The sequence below is a fragment of the Mastigoproctus giganteus genome, chromosome 9 (assembly GCF_048544385.1).
Source record: "Mastigoproctus giganteus isolate SK-2022 chromosome 9, ASM4854438v1, whole genome shotgun sequence".
Lineage (NCBI taxonomy): Eukaryota > Metazoa > Arthropoda > Arachnida > Uropygi > Thelyphonidae > Mastigoproctus > Mastigoproctus giganteus.
This window is the reverse complement of record NC_143583.1, coordinates 102,227,901-102,240,470: the sequence shown is the minus strand read 5'-3', so window position 1 is coordinate 102,240,470 and position 12,570 is coordinate 102,227,901. Positions and strand designations below refer to the sequence as shown.

The 12,570-nt window shown below is 39.3% G+C and overlaps 1 protein-coding gene across 1 annotated transcript in view; it reads left to right on the top strand.

Moving 5' to 3' along the window:
* LOC150080598 (uncharacterized) overlaps positions 1–9,169 on the top strand; it is a 75,830-nt gene extending 66,661 nt beyond the window's left edge. Inside the window, exon 5 of the mRNA XM_090380747.1 lies at positions 9,006–9,169. Within this exon, the coding sequence (XP_090236873.1) occupies positions 9,006–9,169 (164 nt within the window). The remainder of the gene's footprint in view (positions 1–9,005) is intronic.
* The last annotated feature ends 3,401 nt before the right edge of the window (positions 9,170–12,570 follow it).

Genomic DNA, 12,570 nt, shown 5'->3' with positions numbered 1-12,570 from the left:
TTATTTATTTTTTTTTTTTTGGCCGGTGCAGCATAAGCCATAGGCTTTCTTGCACCATGCTGCCATTACTAATACTAATACTAATATCCATTTCATGATGAGATAAACTGCAATAATTGAGTTACATTCTTCTAAAACGTGCCATGGTGTATACCTGGCCACCACCAACCATAATGGGGTCAAGCAAAGTCAGAAATGGTGACTCCCTTCTCTGTGTTGGGCATATTGAAGTTAGGTGGTGTAAAACTATAACTATAACTTCTAAGTGTCTAATAAGTGGCAATGCAATTGGGTTGCAAGCTGATATGAAGGGGTTTCAGGTGGGATGCCAACTCTGCAAACACTAGAACTTAGAAAGTGATATCTCCTGCTGGAGGGATATAAATTGCTGAATATCACTTAAGTGGGCACTGAGTTTCACTATCATGGATACTGCTTCATAGAGTGGGAAGTTACCTGATGTGGCATGAACAAAATTAAGTCTGGTATCTTTTATGAGAATGGCTGCTCAATGGATTGAGAAATGGAAAAGAAGCTGAATGGGATTGATCCTGGAATTGGGCTGGCCAGTGCAGATGTTTGATGTATATCTGGTGTACTTCAAACCACTCTTTCACATATGTGGATGGTAGCATTGTCATTTTGAAAGCATCCTGTCTGTAGTGGTAAATAGGTGACACTGCTGGATGTAATTGATCTGCAACGATGTCTAGATATGCTTTGACAGTCACCTTGCTCTCACGTAGAATTGTGGCACCAAGTCTATGCGCTGAAAATATTCCCTAAACCAGCCGCTACTATCAGTACACAAAAAGATGATTTGAGTGACTTGTGTGGTTTCCTCCATATGTGCAGTCTTTTATTGGTGCTGAAAGCTTAAAACAGTACTAGTCATATTGTTTCACTAGTTCAGAACTCTGCATGCAGCTGTAATTTCTAGTTGATGTCTGAGATTTGTGCTTTCCATGGAGGTCTATATCTTTGTAGTGGGAGTCTTCACATGGCATAAGTACTGATGCCTTGTGATGTTTCTTCATTAAATGCAGATGTTAACTGTTCTGTCACTTGGCAATGACTGCACTTGATAAACATTGAGAATGCCACCTCTGTCACCTTATATTTCTATCCACAGCCACATCTGTTCAGGCGCCTCCGTAGCCAGGTGGGAAGGAGCAGCAGTGCGTAGCACACGCTTCTTGATTAGACCGCAGTTCGAGCCCGTGCCCACCAAATACGGAGGATGTGGAAAGTCAGGGAATGACCACCGCATATCCCTGGAGCAATATGGCCTTAGTTGCTAATGCTCCTAAAAACCAAATAACAACAACATAATAACATCTGTTCATGGATGTTTTCTAGGCATATTTCCATGTAAGGACTTAAGTGACACTAGTCTTATAACTTGACAAGTATAATAGCCCTTTCTGCTGTAGAACCTGCTAAACACATATTGACAATACCGAACAATACAATAATTTTTTTTTCAATAAAAATATGGACTTATGCATTTTTAATGTTGATTTTAAATGTGCTGCCTGTTTAATTTTGACATACTTAGATTTTGGTCTATCTGTTCATATTAGTCAGTGTTCTCCCCAGAAAAGTTTTGCCAGTTGGGTGACATTATAAAGTAGCCAGGTGGAGAAGTGTAATACTTTGCAATTTTATAAAATTTTCTGTTATTTATAAATGTGACTTAAGCGATCCAGAGCAAAATTAATTGCCTAATTTAACATTATATGCTCCTGTCGCATTGATCTCAATTGCTTAGTATGTTCAAATTAATATTTGTTGAGATCAGTGAGCAGTACTATATGGTACCACGAGAATCGCTTAAATTTTAGCCAGGTGGTCAGTTAAATTCACTGGGCAGTCTGCCTATTCAATAAGTCCTGGGGAGAACACTGTCAAGAAGTTCTGGAGTCAGGAATTTTCTAGTTCTTGTTGCAATGGTCAGCAGACCTTTTGACCTGATTCTAAACCTTTTAGGTCTACAATCTAGTCATGCAAAGTACTGTTGCTTTTTGTGCAAGCAGTAGTGAAGCCAGAACCCTTGTCTGACATGAGGGCACATGCTTGAAGACTACTGTCTACTGCAAACCAATGTGTGCTGGCCAATTTACCAAATATCGGTCAGCACAGCACACGTGCGCAGCCATCTTCTTGGCACTGCACAGACCTTGTTAACCCATGCCTGGACCCACTCTAGTTCTGTGGATGAGAGGTGCACTGAGATTGCTAAGGTCAAGGCTGCAGACATATGACCACGTAGTGACCAACAGGAACATTCAAGGTAATGACTCCACCGTGAGCACTTTTATCCCATACTACCCAAACATATCACAGCAGATTTCTAGAGTCCTGAAATTACATGGGATAAAGGGTGTACAGCTCCCGGGCAGGAAATTCTAATCCCTCATCTCTAGAGTGAAAACACCGGTTCCCACCTCACTACAAAGTGGACTAGTCTACCGCATTTCTTGCCGTGACTGCACTAGCTGCTACATTGGAGAAACTGGGAGATGGATTGGCAAACGTCTTTCAGAACACGAAAGAGCCATCCACTTAGCGGACACAGAACACTTGGCCATTGCTGATCACTTCTGGTCAACTCGACACGACACTGACCTGCTTCGCGATGTCATGGTTGTCGATCGATCCTGCCATTATGGGCGGCGCACCTGGTTGGAGTAGTTGCACATCACGTGCTCTAATACTTCAGTCAGCAGAAGCGGTGGATGTCGTGTCCACCCTATTATTGAAGAAACCATTCTCATGAGTGACAAACGTTGGGAACATTTGCATACGTCACAACCACAGGCTTCAACATCAAACAGTTAACTATTACATGACGCAATTCACTATACATGACTGGCACTACACGCCCTTATGTTCTATGTTCCTAAACTGTCAGTTTGACTGATGAACATTACCATAATAACCGAAAGGTATTTGTACTGTATGTATTTAATGTATGTGTTTTACAATTTAAAATTAAACTTGCCATTTATTTATTCTGTCTTCCGTTTCACTCGTTTTGTGTAATAACTCACCATAATGAATCCAGAGCACACAGGCCTCTTTAACTATAAATCAGTGTTGTTTGTAGTTTTGTAGCGCAAAAGCTGCTTTGGCTGTATTGTGCCAGTTAAATTGTATTTAAAGGGAAATCATGCCCAAGACTAGAGCAGCAAAGCAATGTGCACAAAGTAGCAGGAGTGCTGTGGCTGGGGGAAAACTGAAGGGCATCACAGCCTAAAGAAATGTGCAACTTGTGAAATGTTTGCAGACCTTTCTGGGATGGGACATGATGTTGCCAAGGGGGATGTCTTTGTGCATGCTCGATGTAAGCGTGATGAAGTTAGGCACCAGCTGTGTTGTTATCGGCCTTTATGAGAGCTTGAAGGACAGGGTGGGTGCCCTCAAAGGACTTAAATTGGGAATCCATCAAGCTCTCAGCTGCACACATCAATGCCAGAGCTTGCACTTGATCATCAGGCAGCACAGCGGCAACCTTCAGGGTAAAATATGCTGGTCCCACAGGAACTAGTTATTGTCGGTGACTCTGTTAGCCGAGTGGGCAGGAGTGGGAGTGCAGTAGCACACGCTCTTTGAGTAGACCGGGGTTCAAGCCCCTGACTGCTGAATATGGTCGATCTGCCAACCCGCACTGGACCAGCGTGGCAGATTATGGTCCATTTCCCTCAGCATGAAAAGTTGATAATGGCTGCACTTTACTTTTTTTTTTTTACTATTGTCATGGAGATGGGAAACATATTGTGCAAAAAAGGATAGGTGGAATAGGACCAGGGTATATCTGCCAGGGGCAAAAGTTGATGACATTGTAGAGCAGATATTATCTTTTAAGGGCACAGGGGGTGATATTATTCTAAACATTGGCACTGATGACATTAAAAGTAGAACTGGGAACTTACTTAACAAGTACAGGTCAATGTTGAAAAAAAAAGTTGTGAGTTACGATTAAATTTGAAAGTGTCTGCAATTCTGCCCGGACATTATAGGATTGAGTATATGATGAGAGTCTTGTCAATAAATTCGGCACTGGAGAGATTGTGCAAGGCTCGTGGGGTAGAATTTTTTGCAGCATGGTCTGTGCTTGTTAACAAGAGAGATTGTTTATACAGGGATGGAATACACTTAAATAGAAAAGGTGCAAGAATATTTGCTGATGCTATTGAGGCAGTGTTAGTTGGTCAGAAAACTGCTAGCTTGGGGGGATTCACAGACTAATAGATTAATGGTAGGCAGAGGTGAGAGTGATTCTTGCACTGCTCCTATTGGAATTAACAGCAGCCTGGAAAATGAGGTACTGGGGATTTCAAGGGCTGTTAGGCATCATCATGGAACAAGCAAATACATGGGTTGTGTTAGGGTAACTAAGAGTAAGAATAGGTGTATGTATACTTGCATGTACTAGGAGTATAGTAAATATAGTATATACTTGCAGTGCTAGGAGTACAGTAAATAAATTTGATGAATTTGAAGTGCTGGTCAAGACATCAAAAGTGGATATTGTTGAGATATCAGAGACAGATATAAACAGTGCAGAATTGGAATTTTGGGAGTACAATGTGTACAGAAAGGATAGGAAGGGAGAAGAGGTTAGGCTGTTAGTAAGAAACACATAAAATCTAAGGAAGTGCATCCAATTGACATTGGTGGATAATGTAATGTAGAGTCAGTGTGGTATGTCACAAGCACTGGTAAAGGGAAAATGAGAGTAGGCATGTCTTATAGGCCTAATACGTCTGATGAGTATAATGAGCAATTGTGCAGAGAAATAAGAGTGGGCCAGTAAATCAGAGAGTCTTATAATGGGGGAATTTATCTTTCCAGATATTGACTGGAACTTGTAGATTGGTCACTTACACACTAGCAAGACATTTATGGATTCATTGGATGACTGTTTTCTACAGCAACATGTTTGAGAAGCAACCAGAGGGAGTAATACTCTAGATCTGATAATCAGCAGTGATTCTTCATGCGTTAAGAATCAGCAGATAAAGGACCAATAGGTGGCAAATGATCACAGTGTACTGATGTGGGATTTACTTAAAGATGTAACTACCATCAGGGGTAAGGGTTTTTGCTTTCGCAAAGGTGAGTACTGTGGTCTCAGAGAGTTTTTCAATTCTATACAGCGGGGTCAACTGATGATGTTACCAAACGTGAATTTTAAATGGGAAGGCTTCAGGGATTTGATCTTCGTGGGTTAGTACCCAGGCTTTTCAAAGCAACTAAGAAATACTGTTTAAGGTTTAGGCCTAAATGGATGTAGTAGTAGTAGTGGCATGTGATGCAAGAACGCAAGTGTATCAGTTTATGCAGCATCAGCCAAAAAAAAAAAAAATAAAAAATCACACTATTCCCTCCAAATGCCTGTCCAGTTCCTCCTTAAATTTATTTAACCTGTCAACTTCCAGAATGACAGATGGAAGTTTGTTCCAGCAATTAACCACCCGCTGGCTAAAGGCAAATTTCCGCACATCTATTCTACATCTGTCTTTTCTTAATTTGAATTTATGCCCCCCTTAGGTTCGTAATCTAAACAAGTGGAAGGATCCCATCAGAATTCAGCGTGCTTAATCCATTCAAGGCCCAAGGCCGTATACACCTCAATCAGATCACCGCACAGGTGCTTAGTCTCCAGCCACTGCAATTTGCAGATCTTAAGCCTCTCTTGGTAAGAGGATCCCTTCATTCCCCTCACCAATCTTGTTGACATTCTCTATACACGCTCAAGCAAATCTACATCCTTCCTAAAATGAGGCCTCCAGACCTGTATACAGTACTCAAGGCGTGGCCTGACCATTGCCTTATACAGAGGGACAATCACCTCCTTTTCCCTGCTAGCAAAATTCCTATATATCATTGACAAAACCCCATGACCTGCCCTGGCAGCCTGTCTGCATTGCTCAGAAAACTTCATATATGACTGCACAATTACTCCCAGGTCTTTTTCATTTTCTACCACCTTAAGTGTAGTAACACACAGTTGGTACGTTTCTCTGGGGTTACTTCTACCCATATGCAGTACTTTGCATTTGTGAAGGTTAAAATTCAGTTGACACTTCTTAGCCCATCTACCCAAATTATCTAGATCCTGTTGCAGTAGCACACTGCCATTAATGTCATTAGCAACCCTGCCAACCTTTGTATCATCTGCAAACTTCGACACTAAGCCTGATATACCTTCATCAATATCATTGATAAATATACAAAACAACAGAGGACCCAACACAGAATCCTGTGGGACTCACTAACATTAGTCCACGAAGAGCAGCACCCATTAATTACAACCCTCTGTCTTCTCCCACTCAAGCATCCTTTTATCCATTGTGGCAACTTACCATTAATACAATTCAGATGAATTAATGAGGCTCATGGCAGAGAAGAGAAATGTAGGGGATGCATATAAATTATCAGGCGACACAGAAGCCTATGGCAGATATAAGCTTGTCTGTAATCAAGTCACAAATGATGTTAGGCAGATTATGAGAAATCTTGGGAAAAAGGATGCAAAGAAAAAGAGCAAGCAATTCTTTACTTATGTAAATTCTAGAAGGAAATAGATGAATCAGATTGTTATTATAATTATTATATTATTAATATAATTAGCCATATGGTGCAAGGAAGCCTGAGGCTTTTGCTGCACCAGCCAAAAAAAAAAAATCTGAGTTACCCCTGAGAGAGAGAGGGAGGGGGGGGGGGTCAGAAATAGAAGGGAATCACCAAGAAAGAGAAGAATGATGATATCCAGCTCAGGACCCTGGGTGTGCCAAGCCCATACTCACCAGATGTGAGTCCCTGATGGTTTGACTATTATGATCATGCTCAGGTGGTTGACAAATTGAATGAGTATTTTGCCTCTACATTCACACATGAGGAGTTATTCAAGGAGGAGAATGCAAAAAGTTTATCAAACTCTAACAGAGAGCTAAGTGATTTTGTAGTAACTGAGAGCAAAGTAGAGGAGAAATTGTTGAAGTTAAACATAAGGAAGGCACCTGGAGGTGGACGGGATCTATCCTGTTATATTAAAGGAGGCAGCAAAGGAAGTAAGCAAACCCTTAGCCATAATTATGAAAGCTTTCTTGGACTCAGGGGAGGTTCCCATAGACTGAAGATGTGCACATGTGTCTTCAATTCACAAAAGGGGATCAAAGGGTGACATGGATAATTACAGACCTGTTAGTCTAACTTCTGTTCCAGGGAAAATAATGGAATCACTGGTTAAGGAAGCGATGCAGGAACATCTAGACAAGACTGCAGTTATACTTCAGACAGAGCATGAGTTTGTTAAGGGGAAGTCTTCTCTGATAAATTTGATTGGGTACTATGATGTGGTCACAAAGGAACTGGATGCAAACAATAATTTTGATATCATATACTTGGATTTTAGGAAAGCTTTTGATACTGTGGCACATGGAAGGCTACTGTACAAATTGGAGCAGTACGGCATTAAGGGCAAGTTGTTACAATGGATAAAAGGATGGTTGAGTGGGAGAAGACAGAGAGTGGTTATCAATGGACACTGCTCTTCGTGGAGTCCCTCAGGTTTCGGTGTTCTGCCCATTGTTGTTTTCGGTATTTATCAATGATATTGATGAAGGTATATCAGGGTTAATGTCTACGTTTGCAGGTGATATGAAGGTTGGCAGGGTTGTAATGACAGTAATGATAGTACGCTACTGCAAAAGGATCTGGAAATTTCAGCAGATGGGCTGAGAGGTGGCAACTACAGTTTAACATTGACAAATGTAAAGTACTGCATATGGGTAGCAGTAACCCCAGAGTAATGTATCAAGTGGGTGGTGCTACACTCGGGTATTGGAGAATGAAAAGGACCTGGGGGTAATTGTGCAGTCAGATACAAAGTTTTCTGAGCAGTGCAAAAAGTCTGCAAGAGTAGCTCATGGTAGCTCACAGTCAATGATATGTAGAAATTTTGCTAGCAGGGATAAGGGGGTGATTGTCCCCTTGTATAAGGCAATGGTTAGGCCATACCTTGGGTACTGTATACAGGTCTGGAGGTCTCATTTTAAGAAAGATGAAGGGCTGCTGGAACGAGTACAGAGAAGTGCAAAGAGATTGGTGAGTGGAAAAGGGTTGTGTTACCAAGAAAGGCTTAAGTTCTGCAAATTGCAGCTTCTGGAGACCAGGCACCTGCAAGGTGATCTAATTGAGGTGTATAAGGCCTTGAATGGATTGAGCAAGCTTAATGGTAATGGGATTCTTCCTTTTGCTTAAATTTCTCACCTGAGTAATCTAAGTTCACTCAGAAAAAAGTTTACTCACTTGAGTAATCTTTTTCCTAAATTCATATTGAGGAAAGACAATTGTAGAATAGATGTGCGGAAATTCACATTTAGCCAGAGGTTGGGTGATAGTTGGAACAAACTTCCATCCGTTGTAGTGGTGGTCAGAAACTCGAATAAGTTCAAGGCAGAACTAGACAAACATTTGGAGTGAATGGATGGATGGGTAAAATGGGAAGGGTTTTTTTTTTTTTTTTTTGGCTGCCATGTAAGCTTCTTTTCTTGCATCATATGCCTCTACTAATGCTAATGCAATAGTAAAAGGAGAATGTTTATTTCTTTATATTCTTTGATGTTTTGTTATATTTTGTCTTTTTCATGTATATTTATTTTATTCACATAAGCATAAATTAATAGCTTTCTTAATTGCATATTAAAAATATACACAGATATGCATGGGCTCAGCTTATTTTCAACCTATTTAAATAGTCGCTTTCCCTTTCAGTCCATCCATGATCTGGGTTGCTTTGGCATTAATTCTAAATTTAACATCACTGTAGGACACTATAACCATACTTTCATCTATTCTGTCTGAAACAGAATGGAATGTTGCAATTTTAATTATTAAATTTTGTTATCTGCTTTTGTTATATGTTTAAGGATTTTGCCCTAAATTTACTTGAGATAATGAAATAATTCAAGTCATTTTGTTTGCATTTTTTCTAGCTGATGGGACAGTAAACTTGGATGCACTTGCCGAAGCAGCCTGGAAAAGTCACTTGAAGCAGTTAGTTCCTTGTGATAAATGTGGACGTACCTTCTTACCTGATCGCTTAATTGTACATAAATACGGTTGTAAAGTCAGCAAGGATAGCAAATCTTTACAGTAATGACATGTTTTGTTTATTTATTTATTTTTTCATGCTAGAGGTGTTTCTAGAGAGAAAATTTTTTTTTTTTTTTGCTGGAGATACAAGTGATTTGAACTTCATCATATAGTATTTTTGAAGCATAAATATATTATAATCATATTAGATATTTCTATATATTAATCATCTGCGAATTAGATGGCAGTCTGTTGTTGAGAAGGAAGTATAAATAAATTACTACTGAGTTGTCAAATGACAGTCTAATTATCCTTTATTATGAAATTAAAGTGCATTAACATACATAAATAGAATTTCTTCAGCAATTTTCAGTAGTGCTAGGAATTTACTAAACATTTTTGCAGCTGAACATTGTGTAGCTGCATTTTTTCTCCAGTGATACTTCTTTAAAAAGAAACATCAATGGAGAATAAAAATACTTTTCCACAAGTATGCAAGAATTTGTATTTATTACATTAGAGTTTCCCCCATTGGGTTGTGCTTCATGGTTTGGGTCAAGTATCTTGTCCATATACAAAACTTGTTGCTCTAACCCACCATACTTTCTTTAGACCTCTGAGATTAATGTTGTTTTGAAGCTCAAGGTCACATTTTCAGGGGTGCAGCTGCTCTGGGGCCCCATATGTTGCTGGGTGGATTTTCTGACCAATTCATTTACTGTTGGTCCAGGGACCCCTGTGACATATTTTAGGACCTCTAAAAATATCCATCTCAGGGGAGCCCATTCTACTTTTACATTTTTTCTATGAAATTTATGGAAACTGTTGAGTGTGTTTCTTTTTACAGAGCTTGATTTTTTACAGATGCAGTCTGCAGTGTTTATTTCTCTATTTTAATTATTAAAATTTTATAATCTCAGAAATTTCACTGACCAGCCACTCTCATCATGTGGGGGTGGGGGAGAGAGAATATTTATTGTAACCTAAGAAAAAGATGGTTAAGGAGAACTTAATATTGGAACTGATATGGCACGCAGGCCAGGGTTTTTTTTTTTGAAAGAATAAGTATTTATCAGGTATATTTTACACATAATATTCAAACACTATATTTTTTGTACTATCTGTGATTCTTCTTATCAAAGTTTGACTAGGTGCCAGGGAAAATAAAGACTTGGAATGTTGCTTCGGTTGTGGCTAATCATCTGTGCTCTCTTGCCATTCCATTATGTGCAAACATTTATTCTCCTTTGAAAATGGACACAACTAATTTCACTAGATTATTAATCTTTAAGACCTTGGAAATGAAGTCATACAATAGTTCCATAATTGTGAGATGTCAGTATCATTTATCTGATTACTAGACATTGGATTATATGCATTAAAAAACAATTAAATATGCAATAAAAATACTAAAATATTACTCATGTCACCCTTAGATCCCCCTTTGTGAATTGGGGATACATTTGCACATCTCCAGTCTGTTGGGACCTCCCCCGAGTCCAAGGATGCTCTCATAATTATTGCTAAGGGTTTGCTTACTTTCTTTGCCATCTCTTTAATATAACTAGATAGATCTCATCCACTCCAGGTGCCTTTCTTATGTTTAACTTCAACAATTTTTCCTCCACTTTGCTCTGTTATTACAAAATCATTAAACATCCTGTTACAATTTGATAAACTTCTGGCATTTTAAAACCTTAATAACTCTTCATGTGTGCATGTAGATGCAGAATACTCATTCAGCTTATCGGCTTTCTGAGCAGGATCATCAACAGTCGAACCATCAATATCAAGTGGACCAATCTCATTCATCCACTTCCTTCTAGAGTTTATGTATATATAGAAGTCCTTGATATTTTTCTAAGCATCCTTTGCCAAAGGTTTCTCGTAATCTGCCTTCGTTTGCCTAAACTCCTTTGTGACTTGATTACAGACTAGCTGATATCTACCATAGGCTTCTGTGTCACCTGATAATTTATGTGCTACCCATGGATTTTTCTTCTCTGCCACAAGTTTCATTAAGTTCATCTGAAATCCATTTGGGCCTAAACCTTGAACAATATTTCTTAATCTGTATGAAAAGCCTAGTAGTTTCCACGATTAGTTCCTTGAATGGTTCCCACTTAGAATTTGCCGTTGGTGACATCATCAGTTGGTTGCACTGTACAGAATTTAAAAACTGTCCAAGACCACTGTAGTTACCTTTATGGAAGCAAAAACCCTTCCCTTTAACCCTGATGGTAATTATATCTTTAAGTAAATCACACATCAGTACACTGTGTTCACTGCTACCTAGGTTTCTTTATCTGCAGAATTCTTTTTCACAAATAATCACTGCTGATAACCAGATCAAGGGTATTACTCTCTCTGGTTGCCTCTTGAACATGCTGGTGCAGAAAACAATCATCGAATAAATCTGCAAAAGTCTTGCTAGTGTGTGAATGACCAACCCACAAGTTTCAGCCAATATCTGGGAAGTAAAAATTCCCCATTATAACACAGTCTGATTTACTGGCACATTCTATTTCTCTGTGCATTTGTTCACTGTACTCATTAGGCCTATAACACACTCCTACTCTCAATTTTGCTTTCCCAGTGCTTGTCACACCAAATTGACTCAGCATTGCACTGTCCATCTATGTCATCTGGATTAGATTTTATGTTTTTCTTAATTAACAGCAGAACCCCTCCTCCCTTCCTATCCTGTCTATCCTTTCTGTACACATTGTACTCCCCAATTGAGGTAGGATGGCTGCAGGATATATGTGCAGAAGTTTGCCTTCAGCCAGCAGGTGGTTGATTGTTAGAAGGAATTTCCATGTGTTGTTGTGGTAGTGGGTAGTTTGAATAAATTCAAGGAACTAGGCAAATTATTGGAGGGGATGGACAGGTGATGTGGGAAGTTTTTTGACCAATGCTTTAAGCTTGCTTTCTTGCATTATTTGCCACTATTAATACTAATTACTAGTGTGCCGCTGTCTGTACGCAGTGATGATGCCTTACTGATGGCTATGAGTGAGCTCATCTTGCAGTGCATTCAAAGGATTATTGGGACTGTGTTCAAGAGGAAGTGCAGTTAACAGAATTTCAGTTGATGAAAACTGCAGCTAGTATTTCTAAAATATGCATCAATAAATTTTATTATTTATTTAGTTTGTGTATTGGCATTAATAAAGGCGTATGATTCAAGAAAGCAAGCTTATGCAGCATCAGTAAAAAAAAAAAAAAAAACCGCATTTCACCCATTTGCTCCAAAAGTCTGTCCAGTTCTTCCTTGAATTTTTTTAAGCTATCAACTTTCACAAGACTTTGTTCCAGCAATCAACTACCACTGGCTAAAGGCAAATTGCTGCACATCTATTTTACAACAGTCGTTCCTCAATTTGAATTTATTTCCCCTCAGGTGCATAATCTGAGCAAGAGGAAGTATCCCATCAGCATTAAGCCTGCTCAACCCATTCAAGG